Source organism: Haliotis asinina, chromosome 7 (assembly GCF_037392515.1).
Source record: "Haliotis asinina isolate JCU_RB_2024 chromosome 7, JCU_Hal_asi_v2, whole genome shotgun sequence".
NCBI classification, from domain to species: Eukaryota; Metazoa; Mollusca; class Gastropoda; order Lepetellida; family Haliotidae; genus Haliotis; species Haliotis asinina.
Window position 1 is genome coordinate 19,090,731 of NC_090286.1, and position 26,225 is coordinate 19,116,955.

At 41.2% G+C, this 26,225-nt stretch overlaps 1 protein-coding gene across 1 annotated transcript in view; it reads left to right on the top strand.

The window, feature by feature from the left end:
- The window catches only part of LOC137290509 (cyclin-G-associated kinase-like), a 69,791-nt gene extending 44,034 nt beyond the window's left edge, over positions 1–25,757 (top strand). The window contains exons 12-24 of the mRNA XM_067821489.1: positions 2,015–2,163; positions 2,948–3,204; positions 3,345–3,458; positions 3,939–4,019; positions 13,681–13,798; positions 14,654–14,733; positions 15,229–15,425; positions 15,701–16,750; positions 17,367–17,495; positions 17,892–18,077; positions 19,947–20,092; positions 20,437–20,613; positions 22,330–25,757. Coding sequence (XP_067677590.1) covers positions 2,015–2,163; positions 2,948–3,204; positions 3,345–3,458; positions 3,939–4,019; positions 13,681–13,798; positions 14,654–14,733; positions 15,229–15,425; positions 15,701–16,750; positions 17,367–17,495; positions 17,892–18,077; positions 19,947–20,092; positions 20,437–20,613; positions 22,330–22,431 — 2,786 coding nt within the window. The 3' untranslated portion in view covers positions 22,432–25,757. The remainder of the gene's footprint in view (positions 1–2,014; positions 2,164–2,947; positions 3,205–3,344; positions 3,459–3,938; positions 4,020–13,680; positions 13,799–14,653; positions 14,734–15,228; positions 15,426–15,700; positions 16,751–17,366; positions 17,496–17,891; positions 18,078–19,946; positions 20,093–20,436; positions 20,614–22,329) is intronic.
- Positions 25,758–26,225: the final 468 nt, after the last annotated feature.

Below are 26,225 nucleotides of genomic sequence, written 5' to 3' on the forward strand. Positions count from 1 at the left end.
TGGCAATGTCTATTTGGTCTGCCTACTTTGGCGCAGGATTTGACCATCTGCAACTATCTGCAGTCTACAACAACCATCTTTATGTAGATGGTTCGTTATAAAGTTGGAGTGATTACCTGGACAATGAGGTGGCGGCAGGAATCTGGATGAGCAATGAACGCATTCTGCATCTCAACCACCTGGAGGTGAAAGCTGTAATCAACACATTACATCATTGGTAGATAACATTGTGGAACAAACTACTGATGGTTCACACCGACAATTCCACAATATTGTTCAGCATAACCACGCAAGGATGGACGCAATCTCACACGCTGCTACAGCTGACCTTTCAACTCTTTGATATAGTCAAGGACTTGAAGCTCCTCATTAAGGAATTTCACATCCCACGTGCACACAACATCATGGCAGATGCGCTGTCACACCCTCTACAGCTATCTCCAACGGAATGGATGCTACATCCAGTGGTGTTTCAACTCGTCAGCCAGACATTCAGATCTCAGCAAATAAACCTATTTGCCACAAGGTTCAGCAGTGTGGGCAACAGACGCTCTCAGCATCTCATGGGAAGGGCTGAACGCTTGTGCGTTCCCCCACCATTACTACTACTGAAAAGTCATCTGAAAGATAAAACAGAGAACGCTGATAAAAACTGATTTTGGTTGTGCCTTCTTAACCAATGAGAGATTGGTTCCCAGTACTGATGGTCTGACCTCAGTGATCGTGATATTGTACATCTGGGACTGAGATTTCATCACCAAAAATCAACTGCCTGGACAGCTAGATAGACAATTCCACATCACAACATTATCTACAGTCCACGGGTCACATGATACACAGGATTTATGATTATACCCAATCAGAGTGTTGAAAGTATATCACTAACGAACTGAAACTAGCCCCTATTCATCCCATTATATACTAAGACACCTATGGAAGTATCCCACAACACTATCTCGGTATGAATGAGAGCCGTTATTCTGAGGGACTACAAAACAGCAGGACTTGAACCTCCTCCTCCAATCCACACAAAGGGAAAGCCTTAGCATCAACACTTGCTCTACATGGAAACTGCTCACTAACAACTGTAATGAAGCACTGCTTTTGGAAATCAGATACGGTGTTTGCCAACCACAGCCACGGAGGACATAACTGGCATTCACCAATCTGGGCCACATGTCGCACAACAACTAACAGTTCCACAACGGCGCTGAGTTTCACTCACCGTTTTATCATGTGACTTGTTGAGACCAAGACACTCTGCAGAGTATTATGGTTGAGAGTCCATGCACACGTCTTGAACAGACCAGCATGAGTGACTGTGACTCTGTACTCGTACTGAAGACACATGTACATGAAGTAAGGTCGCGACTGGTCTTGATGAAAATCTTGACATACAGTTATATTTGACACTAGCAGGATGCTAACTGATCTATAGATCATCACATTTCTTGTCAACGAATGTTTCACGGGAAGACAAGTTCGACTGTATGTGATCTCTTCCCCCCACCACCCATATCACAGATGAATATTGGAAGAACAGGACTGAACTACTGCTGTTATAGTTCCTGAAAGGTGGGGGAGTACTGGATGTACTTATATAGCAGTCAACAGACCCATCACGATTTCCATCGGATTCTGTAAGCGTAATAAGCATGAGTCAGGATAAGGAAAAATAAGTAATTTTCTGAATAAAATTGATATTTTTTCTAATCATGACTCATGGCATCAAGCCCTCCCAACCGCCACTCTCAGGCACACTGAATTCGCAATAATTCTCATGTCAGGTTCTTGAGATTTCGGAGACAGTGACAAGTATGGCTGGTCATGTGACCGTATTGGCAGGAAAATGAGGCTTCCGGTGGGTGAGCGTATTGTACATCCACTTCAATTAGAAGGGAACTTCTAGGGATATCAAGTGTTCCTCTGTCTTTGCATAGAGAGAGGAGATAAGCAAAAGGTCAGGATAAGTATAACATATCGGTTTTATTCAGAAAATTACATTATTCCACAGTGATGTCATATCCGGCAGAAGGTGTGGAGTCAGCCATCAAGAACCATATAGATGATGTACGAGCCTTCCTGGAGAATCGGCACCGAAACTCCTATGCTGTCTATAACCTGTCACAGAGATCATATAGAGTGGCTAAATTTGAAAATAGGGTAAGTCTGTGAACTAGATTGCTGTGCCCACAGGATGTGCAGATGTCATGGAATACATCCACAGGATCAAGCAATAAGGGCAAACAGCACTTGTGGAAATGGACATTTGTTTAAAGATACATTGACACTTACATAATTAATTTAATTTGACATTGCGCTTTAAGCATTTCAAAACAGGAGGATATTCAGATTTATTTACCTATTATGTTTTCAGTAAAGTATCAAATTGAAATCAGTTAGTGACATTCACATTAAACGTTTTCAATGCCTATTTCCTGTGTGCATGTAAGGAAATTCTGTGTTTGTTTGTTTGTATTGGGAATTCATTGAAATTTCACAACTGATGATTGCTTCATTACCAACAAACAATCATTGAAAGAAGTTGGTTAGCGTCATTTGTCAGATTTTCCTATTCATGTTGTTTTAGAGATGTAAAACATGATACAACTTGCTCCTTTAAAGTGATGACTAATATATCATGAACATACACTTCCTGGAGTCAGCAAATATTCAGTCATGACATTTCAGTTTTAGAATCGATTTTCCAAGAATTATACATTTTTTCAGGCCCTGACAACTTTTAAGATGTTCCATTGTCAAGACCTTATTAACAATAATTCCAAAATTATTTGTGTTCAATCATGAAAAAATGTTTATGACATTGATTGCTTGGTTGTTTGGTCACTTTGACTAATGTTTGATTATTTCAGTTAATCGGAACACCACTTGTGATCGTCAGAATGATATATTCAGTCACACACTTAACGTGTATCATTGCCTGCAGGTGTCTGAATGTGGCTGGGTTCAGAAGAAGGCTCCAACACTAGCTAACCTATTTGCCATATGCAAGAACATGCACCTGTGGTTACGCCAAAACCCCAAGAACATCTGTGTTGTCCACTGTCTTGATGGTAAGGCCCAGTCAGCAACAGTCATTGGAGCATTCCTTGTGTTCTGTCGTCTATTTGACAACGCAGAGTCAGCACTACATATGTTCACTGCTCGCAGGCTGGCCCCAGGTGTCTCACCATCTCAGAAAAGGTGAGTATATTGGAACTTGTCATCCTTTGTTTACATTAAAATGAAAGAGAAATATATAGTTATCTTGGCATCACTTCAGTCATAGCATGCCAGCTTGTTGCTGTTAGCTCTGATCACTGCTGACTTGTTTGTGTGTAAAGGTACATCAACTACATCAGTGAGATGGTGTCTGATGAAGAAGTGAAGCCCCACAGCCGTCCAGTGATGCTGGCCCAGCTGGTCATGTCACCAGTGCCCCTCTTCAACAAGATGAAGTAAGACTCTTTACCCACTGCAGTACTCTACATTATTACCACTCGTTATGTACTTGTGGAGGGGGACTTCAAGATATATTCTGACTCATATTGCTACTTGATCTGTTAGCATGGTCAGGCAGGCAAATGCTGGGTAGTATATTTGAGGTAAGCAGTGCTTTCAGAAATGGAAAGTCACATGGAAAGTCATGTTTCATTATTTGATACATCACAATGAAGAATCCTTGAAGTCCTCCTAAGTCTTAAGGGGCAGGCTTTTGATATAAGGGTGTGTGTGAAGGAGGGGAGTATCTTTGTGCTAATTTTTGTGGCAGACAATTTCTTTACTCAGATGCATGAAGGATAATTTTTTCAAAAAATTTAAGGAACAATTTACTTTTGAATGTGAGATTGGTCAGTCCCTAAGTTACCTGTCTTCCTTTAGTTCATATATCAAATTTTGTTTTTAATAATATAATCTCCTGTTTCTTGTGGTTGAAGGAATGGCTGCACACCCTTTGTGGAGGTTTATGTTGGTGATGACCGTGTGTTGACCACTTCCCTGGAGTATGAGCGAATGAGGTATGTTTAACAAATATTTCCCCACCATTAGCTTGCATAGTCCAGTCATAACTTGGGTGCTTGTGGAGGGATCTGAAGCAGTTTGGACTCTAATATGTCTCCTTTCTCACACTTTCAAGTAGGATAGAATCTGTCAGGACATGGTACAGTAGTATAGGGAATGATAGTCCGAAAACACTTTTCAAAAACCCCTCTAAAAAGCCTCATTTACTAAATGAGGCTTTGGTGGGACCATTAGCTCTTGCTATTATTACCCCTACTACAAAGCCACGCCATCACGTTTACCGTGACTTGGCAGGCGGTAACACTGTGCCGTACGGTACGATCAATAATTCTTCTCTTACAAATCCCCTACCCGGCCCACCCCTCAAGTAGTACAAGTTAGGTTCGTCGGCTTTCATATCCACTTTATCTATGTTGTAAGTTTTGACTGACCATATAGGATCGGTGGCTCGCTTACGGCTATCACCCTCGTGTTCCCCCGGCTGGTATAGATACCTCACTAGGGCCCTATCTGGTATTTGTTTCTCCTTCCCACGCAATGGAGCGGCCGACTCTGCAACTATTGATTTTAGTTTGATAGCGTCTGCCGGTTTCTTACCAGTGAGCCGGGTGACTTCATGGTTGATTGCCGACACCACCTCGGGTAACCTCGCTACCCATTCGGTCGATCGTTTTCCAGTGGTTGTCATTTCCCTAGCATATTGATGACCGAACAAGCGCTCAGCCAAAGTCCTATTAAATCTCTCAACTATGGCTTGGCTGCGATGGGCTCCGGCCGTGCCACGTCTGACCTTTGTATCGTGTTTGGCTAGCAGTTGTGAAACGGCACCCATGAACTCCCGTCCGGGATCAACTTGCAGCTCTGTTGGCCAAGTCAGCGGGCTGCGTTTGTATATACGTTCTAATCCTTTGGCTACTTTGGCCGAATCTTTCGTGGTCAAGGGTTCGGCTTCCTTGTAACGACTGGCTACGTCCACTACGGTTAAGGCATACTTGTACCTCTTACCACGACGATGGCTGCCCACAGGTTTTGACTGAGCCACATGGCAGTTTTAGACAGAGCGCCCAACAACCACGAGACGATGCTACCCAGGATGCCGGGAAGGGCTTCGGCGGCTTTACCAGCCAGTTTAGCTAGGCCTTCCCCGAGTTTTTTAATCCAGTCTTTAACACCACCACCACCGCTGGGAGTTCCCCCTCCGCCGGCAGGACCCACAGGGATTCCCCCCGTCAGTGACACCACCAGGGTTGATATGATGAAACCCAATGCAGTTAGAATGCTGGCGATGGTGATCCCTTGCTCCCGGAACAATATCCGAATCCTGTTGGCTAAAGTTGTATCCTCATTCAGTATTCTATCGATTGTTTCCCGAATACGACTGATCTGGGATCGAAGCTGTTCACGATTCGAGGAAGCGGCTTCCAATCGTGTACGTCTCTCGTCTTCTAAATCACGTATTCGTTCATTGATACGACGCTTCATATCATCGTTTTCAGTTTCGTTTAGTTTGGTTTTTTCCCTAGCGATGTGCTCGTCGATTTCGTTCAGTTTCCCCATGTTGTTCACGAGTTCTCCACGCACGCGTTTCACGGCTTCGTCTAAGCCGTACAGTTCCCTTACCGGAAAATCAAACCCCGGTAACGGTTTGTCCCAGTAGGTGCTCAACAGTTTTTCTATGCTGTCCGAGGCTTCTGTAGCACGCTGTGGTGTCATTTCATCTATAGTGGTGAGGTGGGATCTGGTAGCTTGCAGATCTTCTTTAACGGTCTTAGGTATTGCACCACCGTAATCACGCATGTTTAGATGTTCACGGATAAATTCAGCACCACCATTGCGGCTGGCTAGAGTTGACAAGGCCAGTGGTTTTTTATTGATCTTGTTAAAGAGGTCAACCCCTGGGGCAGACTTAAGACGTAGAACACCCTTTGTATCAACAAAAAAATTCTTATGGTATATACCCTGGGGTTCAACGTAGTTTTTATCGCTTTTTAAACTTTTGTAATAATCATTTACCGTTGTTTCCAAGAGTTCTTGGCTCAATGGTGAACTAGTAAATGAGGTCTCCTGCTCATCATCGAATGCCTGGGCACTAGCGCCCGGCATCTCCGTCATATCTATGTCTTCATCCATTAGTATTTAAATATATTTTATTTATATATAACAATGTACGGTAGAAAATTAGATCCTTTCAGAAAATTGAGAGAGCCATTAGGTGCCAGAGCCGTGCGACAGTCGGTGACCATCACCAACAACCCCAGCAAGATAGACCAGAACCAAACTCTGCTGGTTAGATTTCCAAACCTTGGTGAGAATGACCTCATTGTACCAGGCACTGTTCGACTGGCGTTCAATATCACGTTGACCTCCGACAACGACAAACGCGAGCTAGTGCGGAACGTGGGTCGAGCTATCATCAAGAAAACGACCGTCAAGATCAGCGGTAACGAGGTGCTGAGCATCGACGACAGCGACGTGTTTCACTGCTACAAGGATCTCTGGAAAAGCGAGAGAGAACGAGTCAATGATGTGTACCAGGGTATCAGCAAATCAACCCGGGCGCGCATAGGATACGTCTTCACGCAAGACCAACAAGACAAGCTATCGGACGGTGAAAAGGCCATCGCTCTAGCATACGGGAATCGATTCTGCGTGCCGCTCGACTTCGAGTTGCTCACGGGACACGCGCCGTTTTACCAGGCCGCGCTGGGTGATAGGCTCGAATACGAGCTCACGTTTAACGACTATAGCAAAGTAGTGCGTACGCCGAACGGTGATGAGGCCAGTTATGCCATAGACAACATCTCTCTTGAGTTCGACATGGTCACTAGCCCGGAGCTGGCCAGGCAGGTTCGAAGCCAGTACTCTGGGAAGATGGCTATCCTGTACGATCGCGTACTGAGGCATAGATCAGTCGTGCGAGACAAGAGCGACACTGTGTGGAATATCAACCTGAATGTGCCGGCGAGATCGATGAAAGGTATCTTGGTCGTCCCCGTGGAGGATTACGATCCATTCCGGAGGGACAGCGAGAAGTTTTTCAACCCCGAGATTGAAAAGGTGGAAGTTACCATCGAGGGCGTGCCCAACCAGCTGTTCAGTCATGGTATGAGGCCACACCAGCAGTGGGATGAGATAAAAAAGCTACCAGTTGGGGATTACATAACAAAGGACCTGGACCTCGGCTCCGTGCAGATCGGTGAATACCTGACCACCAAGTACGCCCTATGGTTGGACATGCGATCCACGGATGATGATAAACTGCACGGTAGCGGGCGTCGTATAGATAACGGCAGCGAAGGGATAACCATCCAGATTAATAAGAAGGCTCAAACCGCTGGTAAGTTGAAATTATATCTGTACGTTATTATGGACGCGCAACTTAATATAGACAATGGGAGATTCGTGCAAGCCATCTACTAGTGGGGGGTACCCCCCTATACCCCCCAATAAACTACCAACCTCTGGGGGGTATGGGGGTCTCCCCCTCCCCACTGACCCACACTGCGCTATCATATGCGGGCAGACTGGTTGTGGGAAGACAGTTTTCGTGTTGGATATGTTGGAGGGTTACTACAAGGATGTGTTCGATAACATTGTTATCATGTGCCCTACTCTGAGCATGAATAAAACGTACGCGCGACCTTGGGTAATGACGGACCCTGACGTACACAAAATCGACCCTGGAACACGCCTGCAGGACTGGTTGAAAGCTCTTCACGAGAAATTTAAAGGGGAACCGACGCTGTTTATACTGGACGACTGCAGCGCTAATCGCGAGATAACAAAAAAGAGAGACATGCTATCGTACCTGGCCTTCTCCGGCCGGCATGCAAATCACAGCGTCTGGGTGCTAACGCAGAAGTTCAACTCGGTGTTGAAAGACCTCAGGGAGCAGACGCGATGGGTGGCCTTATTTCACTGCAAGGATAGGGATTCGTTCGAGGAGTGTTTGAGAGAGAACGATGTGATGAGTAAATTAGAACGGGAACGGGTAAAGAAACAGCTCGCTGAAACTAAACACGCTAAGCTCGTACTAAAGACCGACCAACCAGTAGCATATATAGTTTGCTAAGCAAAGCTAAGTAAAAGCTAAGCAAAGCTAAGCAAAGCTAAGCAAATGCTAAGCATAGCTATGATATTTGAAGTATTTGTCGTGTGCAACTTAACCTTCATTTCTCTGTGTTTTGTCTGCATCGGGTATTATATAGTTAAAACTAAATCTTACTTGTTATATTATAAGATGGAGTGTGAGGAATTGCTCGAACAATTGTCTGTGGAGGGTTCCCCAACTGGGGATTCCCCCAAGCGAGAGAAACTGGTGGCGTTGGCTGTTGGCGGCAAAGCCAAACATTACTTTGGAGACTACACTCCAGATAAAATTAACAAAATGTCAGCCGAAGAAATCGATAAGCTGTACGCTAGATACGAGGCCCGGCTCGGAGCAGAAATGACAAAGACAATAGGATCGGCTATGACCCAGATATACACCGGTATTGTATCACAATTCCTTCCCATTCCACCAGAGCGCCGACTTTACCTGTGGGAGGACCTAGATAAAGACCCTTTTATCGAACACGCCGTGAGCTCTATCAGCTGCGGGCTGTACCACAAATATGGTATGTTGTTGGCTCCAGTGACGGCGGCGATTATCACGGCAAAACATTGCCAATTTGAGAGAAAGAATAATAATAATAGTATAGATGGATGCTGCACAGGAAACCCCAGTGGAGGTACCCCCAACAGTGATGGAGGAGACCCCACCCCCAACAGTGACCCCTTCAGTGGAGGTACCTCCAACAGTAACCAGACAGAAGAATCCTAAGAGAGTAGCTGCCGGTAAAAAACGGTGGTGTAACCAACATAAAGTGACCAACCCAACCCGACTGTTGTTGGCTGTAGGCGTAACTGCTGCCGTGGTTATAACATGGTTATACACCTCCCACAGTGAGCCACAACCCAACAGTGAGGTAACCCCCAACAGTGGGGGTATGGGGGTATCCCCCATGGTAGACCCGCATATCATGTTATAATTTAAAATATTTTATATCATATACATAATGTCTGAGGGGAAAACGTTCGTCAACGACGCATACCACGCCACAGTGGTAGCCAGTCTAGCAGTAGGGTACGCTCGGTTGACTAAAATGGTGCTTAAACAACCAACTATCAAGCTAGATTTCAACCTACAGGATATGGGTATGCTCATAATGAACCTTGGTATGGCGATGGCCACAAAAGACATCCTAGTAAAACAAGGAATAATACCTGATAATATAATGAAATAAATATAGGGTGGGTGAAACGACACCAGTTTCAAGTTTGCAACGTTTACGTGCGGGTGGGTGTCGACTCCAAGACCAGTCTGCAGGGGGTCAACGTGATCGTAGAAAACAAGATATCACTAATCAATATCTTCCTGCCTGACAACATACACTTCATGGGTATAAAGTTAACCCCTGAATTATTATCAGAAAACCAGTTGGAAATTATATCATAATAGTATAATAATGACTAGTCATCATCCCAACACTACACTTAACGACCTGGGAGATACGGAGGGATTCGATCAGCCTGGTGAGGAAGATGAATTATACATCCTACACTTCAAAGACAACGTGTACAGACGGGTGCCGTTACCAGATTTAAAAGAGCCCAAATGGCTGATCAACTTAACATTCACCTCACCTTATATCACATTAAATAATGGGTTTGTCTCTAAGATTAAGAACAATGGTATCTGGGCCGGGGATTTCATTCCGGAGAGGGCATTAGTACACATACCATCTATTGGTCACGGCAAAAAGGGGTTAAATGTTTATCCAAACAATAAATTAACATTTAGCAGTAATCTTGATAGAATATCCTCCCCTTTCACCCTCATCATAGAAGTCTACTTTACAGATTCATTCGATGGAGACCCCCCAATAGTACACCAAATTTTACCCGGGGTGTCAATACGCTGGTCTTACATATACCAATATTGTCGTATTGTTATACAACAGGATACCCCCACGGGTTCTATAAAACGTTTAATAAGCCTCCCTGGGGTTTCTATTACAACAGAAAAGTCTATTAGGCTCTCACCTATTGCCCTGACTAGTAGTCTAGAACTTGTAGACTTCAAGTACATTGATAGAATATTAACTGAACCCCAATTAAAATATCTTTCAAAATATACATTATAGGATGGGTCTGTACCCAGTCGTAGAGGAAGTAGCGAAGGCGCTTGAAACCGTAGATGGGTTCCGTTTGAGGCAGTTATGTGATGTGAAACGCCAACTAGAACAAGACCGTGACACGCGGAAAGCACTATGTAAAAAATATAATAGAGCTTTCAATATCGTAGACGGGGCTGACACTATCCTTATTACAACCAGCATGGGACTAGGGGCGGCAGGCGTTGGGTTGTTAACCACCATCGTGGCTGCACCTATAGTGCTAGGTTTTGAAATAACAGCTGGGATAGCGGGGGTGTTAGGGTTGACGCTTAAGTTGGTATCACGCAGACTGCATCGTAAGGCATTGAAACACGACGAGATCAGGGTTCTGGCCGAAGCAAAGCTGAACACAGTTAGTGAGCGTATTTCCACGGCACTCTCTGACAGTAAAATCTCAGAAGAGGAGTTTCGTTCAATCCTATCTGAACTCAAAAAATATAACGGAATGAAACAAGATATTCGATCCAAGTCTCGTAAGTCTGCTATCAGTGAGGACGAGAAAAAAAAGTACATAGCACAGGGAATACAAAAAGCCCAGCAAGCCTTTATTATGAACACCAAAGAGATCGTAGGCGGTTCACATTAAACTGTTTCATTGATATAAACATAACATAACCGTAAGCGAGCCACCGATCCTATATGGCCAGTCAAAACTTACAACATAGATAAAGTGGATATGTACTACTTGAGGGGTGGGCCGGGTAGGGGGTTTGTAAGAGAAGAATTATTGATCGTACCGTACGGCACAGTGTTACCGCCTGCCAAGTCACGGTAAACGTGATGGTGTGGCTTTGTAGTAGGGGTAATAATAGCAAGAGCTAATGGTCCCACCAAAGCCTCATTTAGTAAATGAGGCTTTTTAGAGGGGTTTTTGAAAAGTGTTTTCGGACTATCATTCCCTATACTACTGGTACAGCAGATAATAGACTCTCTAGTCAATTTCCTGATTGTGATTCAATTTAAATCCTCCACACACTGTCAGTTGCTGGACATTAAATGCACTGAAGACAATATGTTGCGGATGTCAGCCAGCATGCTGGAACCCAGTGACAGTAAAATGAAAGCCAGTCATGGTTGGAACTTCACATCAGCTTGGGATGGGTATGACTTGGAAAGATTAGCAGTGACAGATGCCAGAATGATTATGCAGAGATTTTAGAGATGTTAAGGTACTTGCACCAGGTGCAACCTGAGATAAAGACCCAGTTACACCAACCAAATTCTTGTTACTGCATAGTGTGATGAAATGTCAGAGGTTTTGGTACACTTAAACATATGTCCATAGCAACATAGATACACAGCTGATCACTATTTACAAGAGCTTTCATAACTGAGACATGTCTATAGATAGCAAGGTTAGAGTAATTGTTGGTTTATTTCTCAAAAACTGAGATGCACCATGTGCAAGTTAAACTAATAACTAGGATGCGCTTAGTAAGTTTTGCAAGTTTGGGCTGCACCAGTGTAAGTAACAAAGCTTTAAATCGAGCCCTGATATGTATGTGACTCCTCAAGAGATCTGGAAGTGTAATTGTATGCTGATATCCATGGAGATTTTAATAAATGGTGTTTGTCAACCTTTCCACCTTTCACTCAACGTCCCAGAAGGTCTTTGACAGTCTACACAGACTCAGAAAACAGCTGTATATGTTGTAAAGACAAAGGTTCCATAATAACATTGCTCAGAGACCTCTGTTGGCAACCTCAATGGACTTCAAGATCCAGATATACTGGACAAAATAAGTTAGGGATATTAATAGTTTAATGATTGATATTTTATCAGTATGTCCATAAATAAATAGGTCGTTATTGATAATTTCAAAATTTTTGCATATATTCCGAACTGTTTTTTGTCAAGTATATATATTTCAAAGCTAGCTGAATTCAACGTTCTGGTGATTTAGACGATTGCGTTGCTAGCACTATATCGGGGAAGTATGTGCGCAATTGGAGTGCACGAACAGTTTCATCGGTAGATGCCCAGTTCCTTATTGACAATTGAAATCCAGAAGTTGTTATGTAAAGAGCAAATAAACATCAATATCATTTACCCAAGATCATTAATACCACTTCAGGTGCAAAAAGAGCAAATAAACATCAAGATCATTTACCCAAGATCATTAATACCACTTCAGGTGCAAAAAGAGCAAATAAACATCAATATCATTTACCCAAGATCATTAATACCACTTCAGGTGCGAAATGAGTTGCCTGTTTAACAAAAAATAGCAAGGGAAATCCAGCAAGATCAGCTGTCTGCTGTTGATAGGTCATGTATTAAACAGGAAGCCACATGATCAAAACACTCTCCTGTGCAGAGAGGTAAAAGTAGGGCTCATTGTCGAAAACACATACAAAATATCCGGATGTTGCAAGCAGCTACAGTTTCACTGATACGATGTCATCAACACTATTTTTGTGGGAAATATGTGATATTTTTGTGGGAAATAGGTGAATATACCTGTATCGCTCACAGTTAGGAAAAACAAAACTTTAAATGATATTTAAGATAAAAATTACATTTTTGTCTTCCATCATCGAAAACCCCTAACACTGGAATAGATGTATTCATTGACTGTTGCTTGTTTTTGTGTGAACTTTTCCATCCCTCTGTTATAGCATATGACCGATGCTCCCATCAACATCATGACTGTTGGTCAGCGACCATTGCCTGATATAGTTAACGTCTGCTGAAATGATCTGCCAATCAGACATCGATTGGTTGTGTAGGGTGCTAGTCACGGTTAAAAATATCTATTGATACCGTTTAGATCTTGACTTGTGAAGGTGGATCTCATTATGTATACTCTTCCTAGAAACTAGGGAAACCTGAACTTTCAGTTTGGATAGGAAGTATAAGTGTCAACAAAGACAGACGTCTTATGAACCCCTAAACACAACATTTGTACATTCACAATGCAGTAACCCCATATACACATGCATGGGGTGTTATTCTTGATTTTGATGGCTTTCAAGAAGGTCAATAAATCACTGTTGACCTCCAATTTGGGCAGTCATCTTGCATCATACAGTTGTTTGTGTTTGTTACCAGCTGGATTTTATTTTTGTTGTTTGAAAATGAAAATTGTACACATGCAAATTTCACATCATACAACAATCATCTTTCCAGGGCAACTCCTGTAAAAGCAACTTTGGCCATGAGGACATGTGTGTGGTGATGCACTCTCAAAACATTCCTTATTATCATTATATCAACATTGATTAACTCCCATGTGTCTCTCAATTTTGTTAGTTGTAAATGAAAAATACGGTTCCCCAACTTTTACATTTGTCAGAGTGTGGTGACCTCAGTTAGTGTTCAAGTTATCACCTACTACTAATTCTGCATTTCTGAACATCCCGGCAAGTTCCCTCCAGATTCATACTTCAGATGTGTACTGACCATGTCCATGGTATAATAGTGATGTTTCCTTTGCAGACAGTTCACCACTGAGGATGGATCATGTCGGGTGCCGCTTAATGCATCCTGTACGGGAGATGTGACTGTTGTTGTCTATCACGCAAGATCAACATTTGGTGGCAAGATCCAGGGAAAGGTACATTTTCCTAAACATAACCACAGTGGTAACACTTGAGTCTGTCAAGGTTGATGCCTCAAGAGGTGTCAGTCTGATTTCCAGTATCTCCATCATGGTAGTTAGGTTGGCCACTGCTGAACCATTTCTGCTCAGTGTGTACAATATTTCAGAGAATGTAGATTGTATGGTCCACATTGTTAGGCCATTATTTTTCAAAGTATCGCTAGGTTCTTTTCTGACAAAGACCCATGAAGATACAGGTTAGAATTGACCTTCAGTAACCCTCAATGTCCTGACTGACACATTTCATTGTATGCCAACTGCGTAGATCAATCCTCATACCCTTGATCACTGGATTGTCTGCTCCAGACTAGATTTTTTACAAACCACTGCCATATAGTGGGAATAATGCTGAATGCAACACAAAACTAAACTCACTCTTTTCTGAAACATTAAAAGCATCATTATGTAGTTGTGTTGTGTTAGTGGTCATGATTTCAAGTTCATTTGAAATTTAGTGAGGCAAATTCCTTTAATGAACAGTTATGTCCCTTGTCCTGTGGTTTTCAACTTTGTACATACCTCCTGAAATGGGAACAGTTTTTCTCATAAACTACAGAATTAACCAAAATGAAAGTACCTACTTAGCTTAGATATATATGTCGAGACCCTAAATTACTGATGTAAATGATTGTTACGAAAATTCAAATTAACGGCTGTCTCATCTCTTTGAAGTGAAGCTTGGGTTATATGCATAAGACCTATGGTAACGAAGTATGTAAATATCTCAAATATTTAGATTTTAATAATTTTGTACTTGGTAAGGTATCTCCTTGTAACTGTAACATGGCTTCTGTTTTATAATTTTGTTAGATCACCTCCATGAAGATCTGTCAGCTGCAGTTCCACTGTGGTTTCATTGCTCCAGGCACCAAAACTCTCAAGCTGTCACAGTAAGTCATATTGTCTCTACTGTAAACTATCACATTAGATCATAGTATGTCACTAATTCCTGCTGTCACAATATGTCATAGTGTGTCACTACCTCAAGCTGTCACACTGGGGCAAAATGTGTCTCTACCTCAAGCTGTCTCAGTAGTTCACAGTGTGTCACTACCTCACTACCTCAAGCTGTCACAGTTTGTCACTACATCAAATTGTCACACTAGTGCAAAATGCGTCACTATCTCAAGATGTCACAGTAGGTCACAGTGTGTCCCTATCTCAAGCTGTCACAGTGTGTCCCTATCTCAAGCTGTCACAGTAGGTCATAGTGTGTTCCTATCTCAAGCTGTCACAGTAGGTCACAGTGTTTCTCTTCACAATGGGTCACCATGTGTCCCTACGTCAAGTAATGTTGTCAGTAATGTTGCTTGATTTGATCATAACATATTTGATACCCATTGTTTTTGGTGTATGGGTTGAGTGTAGTTGTGCTTTGTGCACAGGTATGAGCTGGACCAGATGGACACCCCTGACAAGTACCCAGACTTGTTCTCTGTCTCATTGGAGCTGGCTGTATCACCAACTGATCGATCGCAGGCAGAAAAGCAGTATCCTTGGTTTAAGTTCAGTACAGAAAAACTCACTCCCAGAATTCTGTTTTCTGGGAAAGATGAATTGCATCAGGCATTGTCCGAATTCGGTAAGAGCTTAACCTGACATTACAATCAATATCTATTAGTAGTAATCGAGCGTATAAATTAAGCGGTAGTAAAACAGGCAAGAACCATTTTTGCGAGATGCTCAGTTGAACCAAAATTGCTGTATTAGCAAATTTCATTCTGATCACTGGGAACAACCAGATGATTGCTTTTCTTCTTAGTAGTATGTCTATTTTATTGAAGGTTCCTGAACTATTTCAGTTGATAGTGGTTTCGTAAGACTGTTGTAACTAACCTTTCCTTGTCTCCATTACAGGTGCTTCAGAAAGAGCCAAATCTCGTTTAAGTCGAACATCTAGTTTGAACTCTGAGAGTCCATCAGACAGTCCTCTTCATCAACCATCAACACCTAGTAAGAAACAGGCAGTAACGCCAGAGACTGCCCGCAAACAGGCCAGTGAACCCAAGAGTCAGTCCAACTTCTTCACAACACTTGATTGGGAGACTAATGTTCAAGCTGAATCAGGGGAAGTTGTAGAGCCCCGCCAACCCACAGAAGTAGAAATCCGGCTACTAGATGCTAGTGATGATGAAGATGATGACTTTGTGTCTCTGTCTCGGGACCGTGCAGGAACTCATAGTAGCAATGGTAGTGACAATGTGGAGGCCCCTCAATCCCAGAATACAGACTTCTTTAGCGATTTCAGTGCACCGGCATCAAGTGATGCTACTGCAGATTTACTGAACATGAACAGTACAGGGTCTAAACAAAGTGATCCTGTGGCTGACCAGATGGACCTACTGAATATGGGTAGTGATCCAACTAACTTTGACTTACTTAGTGGCTCTGCAGAAGTAGATCCCTCCAATAAACAGTCTTCTAACATCCAGTTTGGAAACACTTTTGATCCTTTCCAAGAAATGGCATCACGTCAAAAACCAGCTACTAATAATTCTGGTAATACAAATTCTTTTGGAAGCTTTGACCCTTTCCAAAGCTCAGCCCCAACTGTAGAGAATGGGGGTGGTGGAAGCTTTGACCCTTTCCAAAGTTCAGTCCCAACTGTTGAGAATGGAGGTGGTGGACCAACTTCAGATGATTTTGTTAGTTTCATGGAAAATCCAAATCAAACAGTTGGAGATCCCAATGATTTAATGGGCAACTGGGATGCCAGCAACATTCTCCAGAGTGGTGGCAGTAACAGCAACATTCCCAAACCTGCCAATGCTGGTGGAATGGGCATGGGTATGTCTAAGAGCCACAGCTCGTCCTTCCCACAGCAAGCTGGCATGACTTCCCCAATGTCTGCATCTCAGGGGTCAGGCATTGGACCGGTGCCTAAAGCAGATCCATTTGCTGATCTAGGTGAGTCATGTTACATATACCCTGGCTAGCTATTCTTGAAACGTCCGTAACCCTACGAACTTATTAAGCCCATCCTTAACACATTGGCTACGATCAGAGTTGATCATTCTTAGGGCTACGGACATTTCGTGAAATAGGGCTCCTGCTCTTAAGTCAGTGGGTATTGACAGCATTGATTTGATATAAATCTAGCCCATGTATTTGTCTAGTAAACTGAGTTGATAGACAGCTGAAGACACATTTGCTCCTATATCAACATGGCAAGCCGCTTACAGGTATCATTGTAAACTTATTATTATAAATTGTTTCTTGAACTAGTTTGATGTCTGCAATGATATATTCCAGTAACATGTTACTATAGCTGCAGAATTTGCTACATACATTTATGGTACTACTGATAGCCATGTGCAGCACTGTGGTGGATTCCTGGATATGTTTTGTGTATATTTTCAAGGTCACTGATACAGGTTTAATTTTACCACTTATGATCACTAAAAGAACACAGTGACACATACTTCAGGTAATAGTCAGTCTAAAACAGATATGATTTCTAACAAGTCAAAATGTGTATTGCTCATTTCCATAATTTCTGCATGCATCTCCATGTATTTTGAAGGCAAATTGTCTGGCATGAAAGGTAGCAGTAGTCATGGCAACTTCAAGAGTCAGCAGCCAATGGGAAGTATGCCTTCAGCCAGACAGCAGCCAGGTCCTAGGCAGAATTCACCAGCATTTGGAGGTCCAGGTAACTCCTAGTTTCATAATCAGTTTCTAATGTCACCACACTTAATTTGGTAATACAGTCAGTCAGACTGAAAGGATTGGTGGGGCATATCTAGTGTTACCAAGTGGTGTCCAGTGAAATTACATTGCTAGGTAGCCAGTGGTTTTGTAGCTGTAATCATATGGGTTTGATGTCTGGCATTTGGAGCACCTGCCTTTCAGTCAATTATGATCACTTTGTGACATTGCCTTTGCTTGTTAAGGGTATCAAACAAAAGGTTATTTAAGGCCATAAACAAAATAATATTTTTGATTTAAGTTAAACTATTGTTAATGAATATTTGGTCCTTTCAGAATTAATAACTTCATTATGCAACAAGTCCAAGTGTAACTCTTTGTTTTGTCACCATCATGACAGGATCAATGAGCTGGCAAAGTGGCCGATCATCCCCATTGCATCAGCAGCACCAGGCATCACAGCAGCAGCAGCAGCAGCAGCAGCAGCAGCAGCAACAACAACAACAGCAGCAGCATTTTGCTAAACCAAACTACAGTGCCAGTGTTATTGGTGGAAGAGAGGACCGTGGGACTCGAAAAAGTTTTGGTATAGTCACATTATTTGTAAAGCCAACAGATGCCAACTGTTATGATTTTATTGTAATGGTTTTGTTTTAAGCCTGAAATAATTCTGTTATGCTTGTCATCCCTAATATTACCTGTTCTGTCCCTTACTTTGACAAACCATTTGCTTGCATAAAATAGGACATTGGAATTAGGACAATAGGAATTGTTAAGTTGCCTTTCACATTAAGTATTACAATACCTAATGACACAATTTGTAGTGTTGGGAATTGGCCCCTAAAACCAGAATTGATTATTGCTGTAGTCTGTTGATTAATTATTGATAAATGATTGACTACAAGTATGGACTGGTGAACGGAAGACCAGCTGATGACGCAACTGCAACATGATTGCTTGTATGAAAGATATATCATTTGACAAGAGATTGTAACCCACTCTTCCTTAGAAATTGATTAAAGACACTGCGACAAAGGATATTAAAAATCTTCGAGTATTTGACAACAAATATGAATTAAGATCACTATATTTACATGTAAATGATATGTACATCAGTCGTGTGTGCGAAAATTTAGAAAAGTTGAACTCAATATCTACATGTCGAATTCAATGGAGAAATCAAAGTAGAATGGCTATACATATAAGAGTAAATAACTTATATCAATAATGCTATCCATTTCAACCCTTGTCCATGAATGTGACGAGAATTGACCCTTCCACAATTGCAAAATGTTTTCACGAAGATGGAAAGCAGACATTTTGGTGACGGTCAGAACAACAAATCAAATTGCTTGTTTTGATTACATGCTACTCTCAGGAGTATTTTGTTGTTTTTAGAACCACATTTTCATTACATACTACATTTTTGAAACCTTAATCAATGCTTGCATATTCAAACATGTAATTAAATAGTATATGTATGCACAAGGTAAAAATGACTTAACCTTTGGCAAGTTATAAATAGACTTGACTTTCTGTATTTATGGCTGCAATTGCAAGCCTACCTAGAGGTATTTACAAATATTGAATGTACACCAATCATTTATGTTATTCTTTAAGATAATATACAGAGTTAAAGAATGGAAATATTTTCAATCAATTATCAAAGTTTGATTGTCAAACGATCAATTATACCGATTATTTGATCAATCGGTGCACCACTAATAATTGTGAAACTTTGTCACCGAAAACAATACTTTGTGCCATGAGACTGCAAGGGTTATCTAGTGCTATTTTAGTGTCACATTTCTTATAGTGTATTCACACAAAAATGTTAAGAGTACATCATATGTTAGATGTTGGGCAAACAATCTGAAGGTCACCAGTTTGTGCCTGATGGATTCTCACAAAATTGGTTGCTTGTCTTGGTGACAAGTAACCTATGACAGAGAGCCATGACAGATTATGGCGCTGTATTCTAAAGGAGTTTCCTTCACTAACTACAGTCATGCTTTGATGGGGTTAGAATATCTGTTATACAATGCTTTGAGCTGTCAGATTAAATCATGTTAAAACACATGCAAGTCTTTTTATTAGTAAGTCTTTGCAAGTATGTACACATTTCATTATACTTTTAACATTCATTACCCAATTGAACATGAAACTTTTATACCACATGCTTTGAGGGTTGAAATTACTGTTTTATCGTTCAGAGTCGGTTTGTTTCTTGGGGTCTCTACATCATCAGAACAAGGACTAGGAAAGTGTCATCATTTTTATGAATGTTTCCTTGTTTAGCGATTATTTCAATCCTCTGAGACAACTGCTTTCTGATACCTTTGGTACATTTATTGAATACTCATACCTTTACTGATACTAATGTCTCGTTCCCCAGGCTCTCCTTCCTGGAATGATGCATTAACCTGGGGTTTGTTTGGGGTTTTTTTATTTCTAGGACCTAAACCAAAGGTGTCAACAAATGCTTTTGAAGACCTCCTTGACCAGCACCAGTTTTCAAAGAAAGAAAATGAAGGTCCTAAGACTCTTGGGGACATGAAGAAGGAAATCATGGCTGAATGCATGGACCCTGAAAAACTTAAGGTATCTTTACACACTGCATGCGAGGTCAGTGTTCATTGTTCATTGAGTTCCAGGCAATGTAGTGAAAGCCTCTCACTATTAATGGTCTCTCAGCTGCTTGCTAGGGGGTCTTCCTTCTCAGCAACACAAGTCATCATGCCTTAGGTGTATCATGGCTCTGCTGTCCCCTCTATAACATACCTGCAATATTGTTGATATTGTTGCAAGACCATAGTCACTTGCTTGTTCTGCCATAACTTCTGCTATCTATTGTTATAGACACTTTTGAAAATTATTTAGAGGATAATCTTGTGGCTATTTTATCAGTTGTTACTTTATGTTAACCTGATATGTGTACATTCCAGGTTCTGGAATGGTCCAAAGGGAAGGAGAAGAACATCCGGGCACTGCTGTGTTCCCTCCAGAATGTCTTATGGGATGAAGAAAAGCGCTGGAAGCAGTGCGGCATGCACGAGCTCGTCACAGCAGACCAAGTCAAGAAAGTGTACAGGAAGGCTGTGCTTTCCGTACATCCAGACAAAGTGAGAATTTTGAAGTGACATGTGACTAAAGCCAAGTAACTTTTGCATACGGCCTAGTAACACATGGCTATAGACCAGTACCTTAGGTGTGCAGACCAGGAGCATGTGACTAGGGCCAGTAAATTTTGTGTAGGGTCAAGAAACTTTTGTGAAACCCCCAATAACATGTGGCTATGGACCGGGGCCCTTCTTGAAACGTTTGTAGCCTAAGAATTCTTAACTTTGATTGTAGCCAGTGTGTTAGGAATAGGGTTCATAGGGCTATGAACGTTTTTTAGAATAACCAGCTAGTAACTTATGTGTAAGCCCTAGCAAGTGGCTTTAGGTGTAGGGCCCAGCAACATGTGGCTGTGGCCTAGTAACTCCCATGTATTGAGTCCAGGTTCCAGTAACTTATCTGTGGGGATCAGTAACATGTGGGGATGGCCCGGTAACTTATGTGTAGTGCCCAGCAACATGGGGTTATGGTCCAGTAACTTATATGAAGGGCCCAGCAGCATGTGGATATGGACCAGTAACTTAGGTGTAGAATCCAACAACATGTGGGGATGGACCAGTAACTTATGTGTAGGACTCAGCAACATGTAGGGATGGACCCGTAACGTATGTGTAGAGTCCAGCAACATGTGGGGATGGATCAGGAATGTATATGTAGGGCCCAGCAACATGTGGCTGTAGACCAATAACTTATGTGTAGGGCTCCGCAAAATGTGGGGATGGACCTGTAACTTTTATGTAGGGCCCAGCAACATGTGGATATAGACCAATAACTTATGTGTAGGGCTCTGCAAAATGTAGGGATGGACCTGTAACTTTTATGTAGGGCCCCACAACATGTGGATATAGACCGATAACTTAAGTGTAGGGCAAGAGTTCTATGACACTGGCAACAGTTATGTTGTTTACATTGTAGTTACATTGTAGTTTAAGTGGTATCAGTGGTCAATTTCCTCATACTCATGTCATGTAATTTAATCAACATCAGGGTTCCCCCTGACTAGTAAAACCTGCATATCTGATGCAATGTGAAGTGACAGTACTTATAATAAAAGACCAGTGAAGGTCCCGGGGTAGAATAGCCCTTCAGCAACCCATGCTTGACACAAAAGGCGACTATGCTTGTCGTAAGAGGCGACTAACGGGACCAGGTGGACAGGCTCACTGACTTGGTTGGCACATGTCATCAGTTCCCAATTGCGCATATTGATGCTCATGTTGTTGATCACTGGATTGTCTGGTCCAGGCTCGATTATTTACAGACCGCCGCCATATAGCTGGAATATTGCTGAGTGCAGCGTAAAACTAAACACACTCACTCACTCACTTATGATAAAACAAATTGGCATTGCCGTTGATGCAGTAAAATCAGTAATCAAAACTACACAATTCAGTGCTATATTTAATAAATGTAACTTAAATTATTTCTGATTTCAAACGTATTCAAAAGTACACATGATATTTCTTTACACTACAAAGAAAGAATCATCAACATTTTTATGTTAACATTGCGATTGCATTAAAGGCTGTTTGATTTAGTCCTCTTGGTTGTGAATACTGGATAGTGGAGTGACCAATTTTGTCCATTTTCTTGAACAGAGAATACTTAGTCACTTACAGGTCTGCTGAAATATGCTGTCATAGTGAATTTGCTTCAAAAGCAGTGTGTTAGCATGGAGCATATTATTTTGAAATACAGTATTTCAAATTTTGTTTCAGCTCACTGGCTCTCCACATGAAAATCTGGCAAGGATGATATTCATGGAACTGAATGATGCTTGGGCCCAGTTTGAAGAAGAAGGAATGAAGTCATTATATTGACACGAATGATGTTAGGAGATTATCAATTTAAGACACCTAGAAACATTCAGGAGCATGAAATATCCAGGCTAGCTTGATACCACCTAGTGTTGTCACACCTTTGTCTCTACTGCTGCCACTAGTCGAGGGAAGAGCACAAGACAGACAAATTGAGATGTTGGATGTTGAATACAAGCAGTAGCTGGTGCCTAAGGCAGCACCTAGACGAGTCTTGTGTAGATATGTTACTTTGTAGTTGCTGAGGAACAGTACTGTAGATGAAGTGCTTCTGGATGAAGTGGGAATCTGGATGACAGTCAGATTGTGCAATAATCAAATCATAAGGACAACTGAGGAAGATGAAGAGCCAAGCTACCAGTCCAGATAGATGTAGAACTTATATGTTGCCTGGGCTGTGATTAGATGTTAAGTTATTGTTAAAGTATGACAGATCATGCAGTCATTTAGTATTGCAAAGTTAGGTTTACTTAGTCTGTCATATTTCCAATCTGTATTGACTAATTCTTCTTTTGACAAAATATTCTTAATACATGTTTGTTAGGATGCTTTGTGCCACATGCTTCATATCATGAGGTTGTGTGTGCATAAACAGTGATTGTATATCATTTAGCATTGGTGAGGACAACCTTGTCAGCCAGTATTTTAGCTCAACAATTAACACTAAGTCAGCACTAGCTGAGATGTTATGCATCTCTGAGATTAATATCAGACGTCTTTCTGGCTGGTGAGAATGTACTATTTTGAAAACTGATTTTATCTTATATCAATAGTGAAACCTTTGTGAATGGTCAGGATTTATGGTATAAACATATTTATTAGAAAAGCAAATTTGTTATTAGCAAATAACACATCATGAACATTCAGATGTGTTTAGCTAACCAGTAGGTCAAGGTATTCATGCCTTTCAGTTATGGACCATGTTGTGAATTTGATCACAACCTCTCGAGTTTCATATCATATTGCAGCGTGTATTGTTTAAGCCCAGTTCGAATTAGCTTTTACTTTCATGTTTGTGACATATCCAGTGTACTGGTCCATGTAACATGTCAAGGATTCCTAGCTTTGCAGTGTACATTGCCTCCTTTGGGCATTGTCAACTCATGCTGGCGTGCTGCTTTTCACAACAGAGATGTGTTGTTTCCACATAAGCTAGGACAAGTTTTAGCTTGCATGTTTAATATAACGTTACTGTAGGTTTTGCCACCCAGCAACATGAGAACAATCCTACAATGGGACCAAGTTGTTTGTGTGTCGTTCCAGCAACATTCCAGGTTTGTGCTAGTACCAAATGTATTGTGAAGGTCACATGTAGATGTAGATACCTGGTGGGAATAGTTCATTGTCAACATCACATATAAATTCTTCTGAGAGCAGGTATTGTTTTTTTTGTACAACATTGACATCACTTTCCCCACTTGATGGTACTAATTGACAGTATTTCCAACACATCGATTTGTTTTTGTAATGAAAATCAACAGACTTGTTTTTATTAAGTAATTACCATTTCTATCAATAGCCCTATTGCTGTGTCCAGTGGTGTTTGGAATGTAGAAATGTTGAGCCAGCAGATGGTGCATGTACACTTTGTCAGCTGGTTTACAGAGCAGCTGTACAGTCTTTCTGTGGTATTGGTATTTAGGGGCAATTATTACAACAGTGGAACAATATTGAATATATCTTTGAAATACCAATGTCATTGTGTATGGAAATATTTGGCTGTAAGGCAATATTTGGGTGCAAGGATCAATATAAACTACACCCCGCATCTCCCACCTATGTCCATGTTTAGTGTGCCAGGGCATCTGGATACGTTGTGTCCTGCTTATGTGGAGATGCTTTGTTTAGGGGTTGCTTCTTTGTATAAGTTTAATTTCAATATTCTGTAATGTATATATTATGTTTTATTCATGTGAACACAGTTTTTGAGGTTTAGATCATTCAACAGTCATGTTAGTCCTACCTGAACTCAACTGTATCAGTTCATCTCAATCAAATACATTCCTAACTAAATACAGCTTTGAAAACTGCAGCTTTCTACATGTTGATGGTAGGTGCCGCTTCCCTCTTTGTCTAGCACAGATACTGGGGCTGTTTCAGTAGAAGCTGATTTCTCCAGATAACCTATGCAGTGTTTTATCAAGCAGTATTCCCTGTGTACATACTTACCACTGACTGTATATAATGCAGGTATCACCAATGATATAAGCATCCGATGACTTATTTTTAGACTACAATGTATATTTCTTTTATTTCTTACCCCATCCAGCTGTCCCCTTGCTCATTTATTATATAAATTTATTTGGACATTATGATGAGTCGGAGATATGTGATAAATTTTTATCTGTACTCGTCTCCTGTAAGTTTTACCACTGTTACAGGAACATTATTATAATTCCATGATGTGAAGAATGACTGTTACTGTTACAGCACTGTTATTATATATGACTTCAGAACTATCTCACCAGTGGTGATATCAGAATCAACTGGGTTCCATCTCAATTTCTTCAATCTAAACCAACCATACTTTGATCTCTTTTTGTGTAAAATCATGCTGGGTTGTGTTTGCTAACTGCACAAGCCATACCTCAAGTTTACCCACAGTGAGATAAGTTACCCCTAACATCAAGAAGCCAGATCTTCCCCCTCAACAAGGTTTGGTGTACCCGCTGGGTCGAGTTTTGTCTAGCTGTTACAAGCTTAACTAAAAATGATTGTTGTCACCACACCTGGTGCCTGGTATAACAATACTGGAATATGTTTGTTATCTATATGGGTTATCATTCTTAGGTATTGCACATACCTTTAGCACAAATTCTTCTGTCTTTCAAAATTGACTTTTTATTGGTGTTTTTGCAGGAAAGAGTGGCTGTCGGAGATTTTGTCATATACTTTGCCTCAAGGCTGTGTTAGTTACATTGTTAATGTGATTGTTTTCAAATAATCTCAACGGAAATGGACTTGTGCAGGAAGAGCAAGCTATGTGTGTTCGTAATGGGCGACAGCTGAATTGCATGGCAGACAAGTTTCAGAAAAAGGGGTCTTCAATGTTCATTGCAACTAGATTGCTTTTGGAAAACCTGGGGTTTTATTGACACTAATGACAGACTGTCCACTGTGATGTATATTTATCGTTGACAATTAGGAGACACTTTATATGCAGCATGTGATGTTGTTGACTAGTGTTATGATTTTATGAGAACATCTTAGCCAAAATTTGTTGTGCTGTATCAATACCAATAAAAAATATAGAATTTAACATTGTTTTAAACCATAAAATGAGAGTATGCATAATGAGCACTATTATAGAAATAAATGATGTAACAGTTGACATGTCATTTTGTAGCTTGAACCTGTGGTTAGACTCTTTTCACCAGAATCACTCTCTTCATTACTCCTGGTTTGTCAGAATCATAGGTTTTCTGAGCAAACATCTGCTACAAGCTTCACTTGGCTTTCCTTATACATGTAGTGATAACACATTTCTCACTCAGCTGATTATACACAAGTTTCTGTGTATACACAAGACTGACTTATCATTTTGCCTTTGTTGTATGCAGATATGTCATGCTTCCATAAAACCCCAAAATACTATAATGTGCTAAGTGCCAAAAGGAGGCATGCACCATTTGATCAATATTTGTGACATATGGCATAGACATTTTATCACAAAATAGACTCTTTTGCCCCAGAATGACAAATACTGAGCAAATCTGTCAATTACCAAAACTGAATACTGTTCAGCACAAAGACTACAAGGACAAATAATCTGACTGAATGAGTTTAGTTTTATGCCA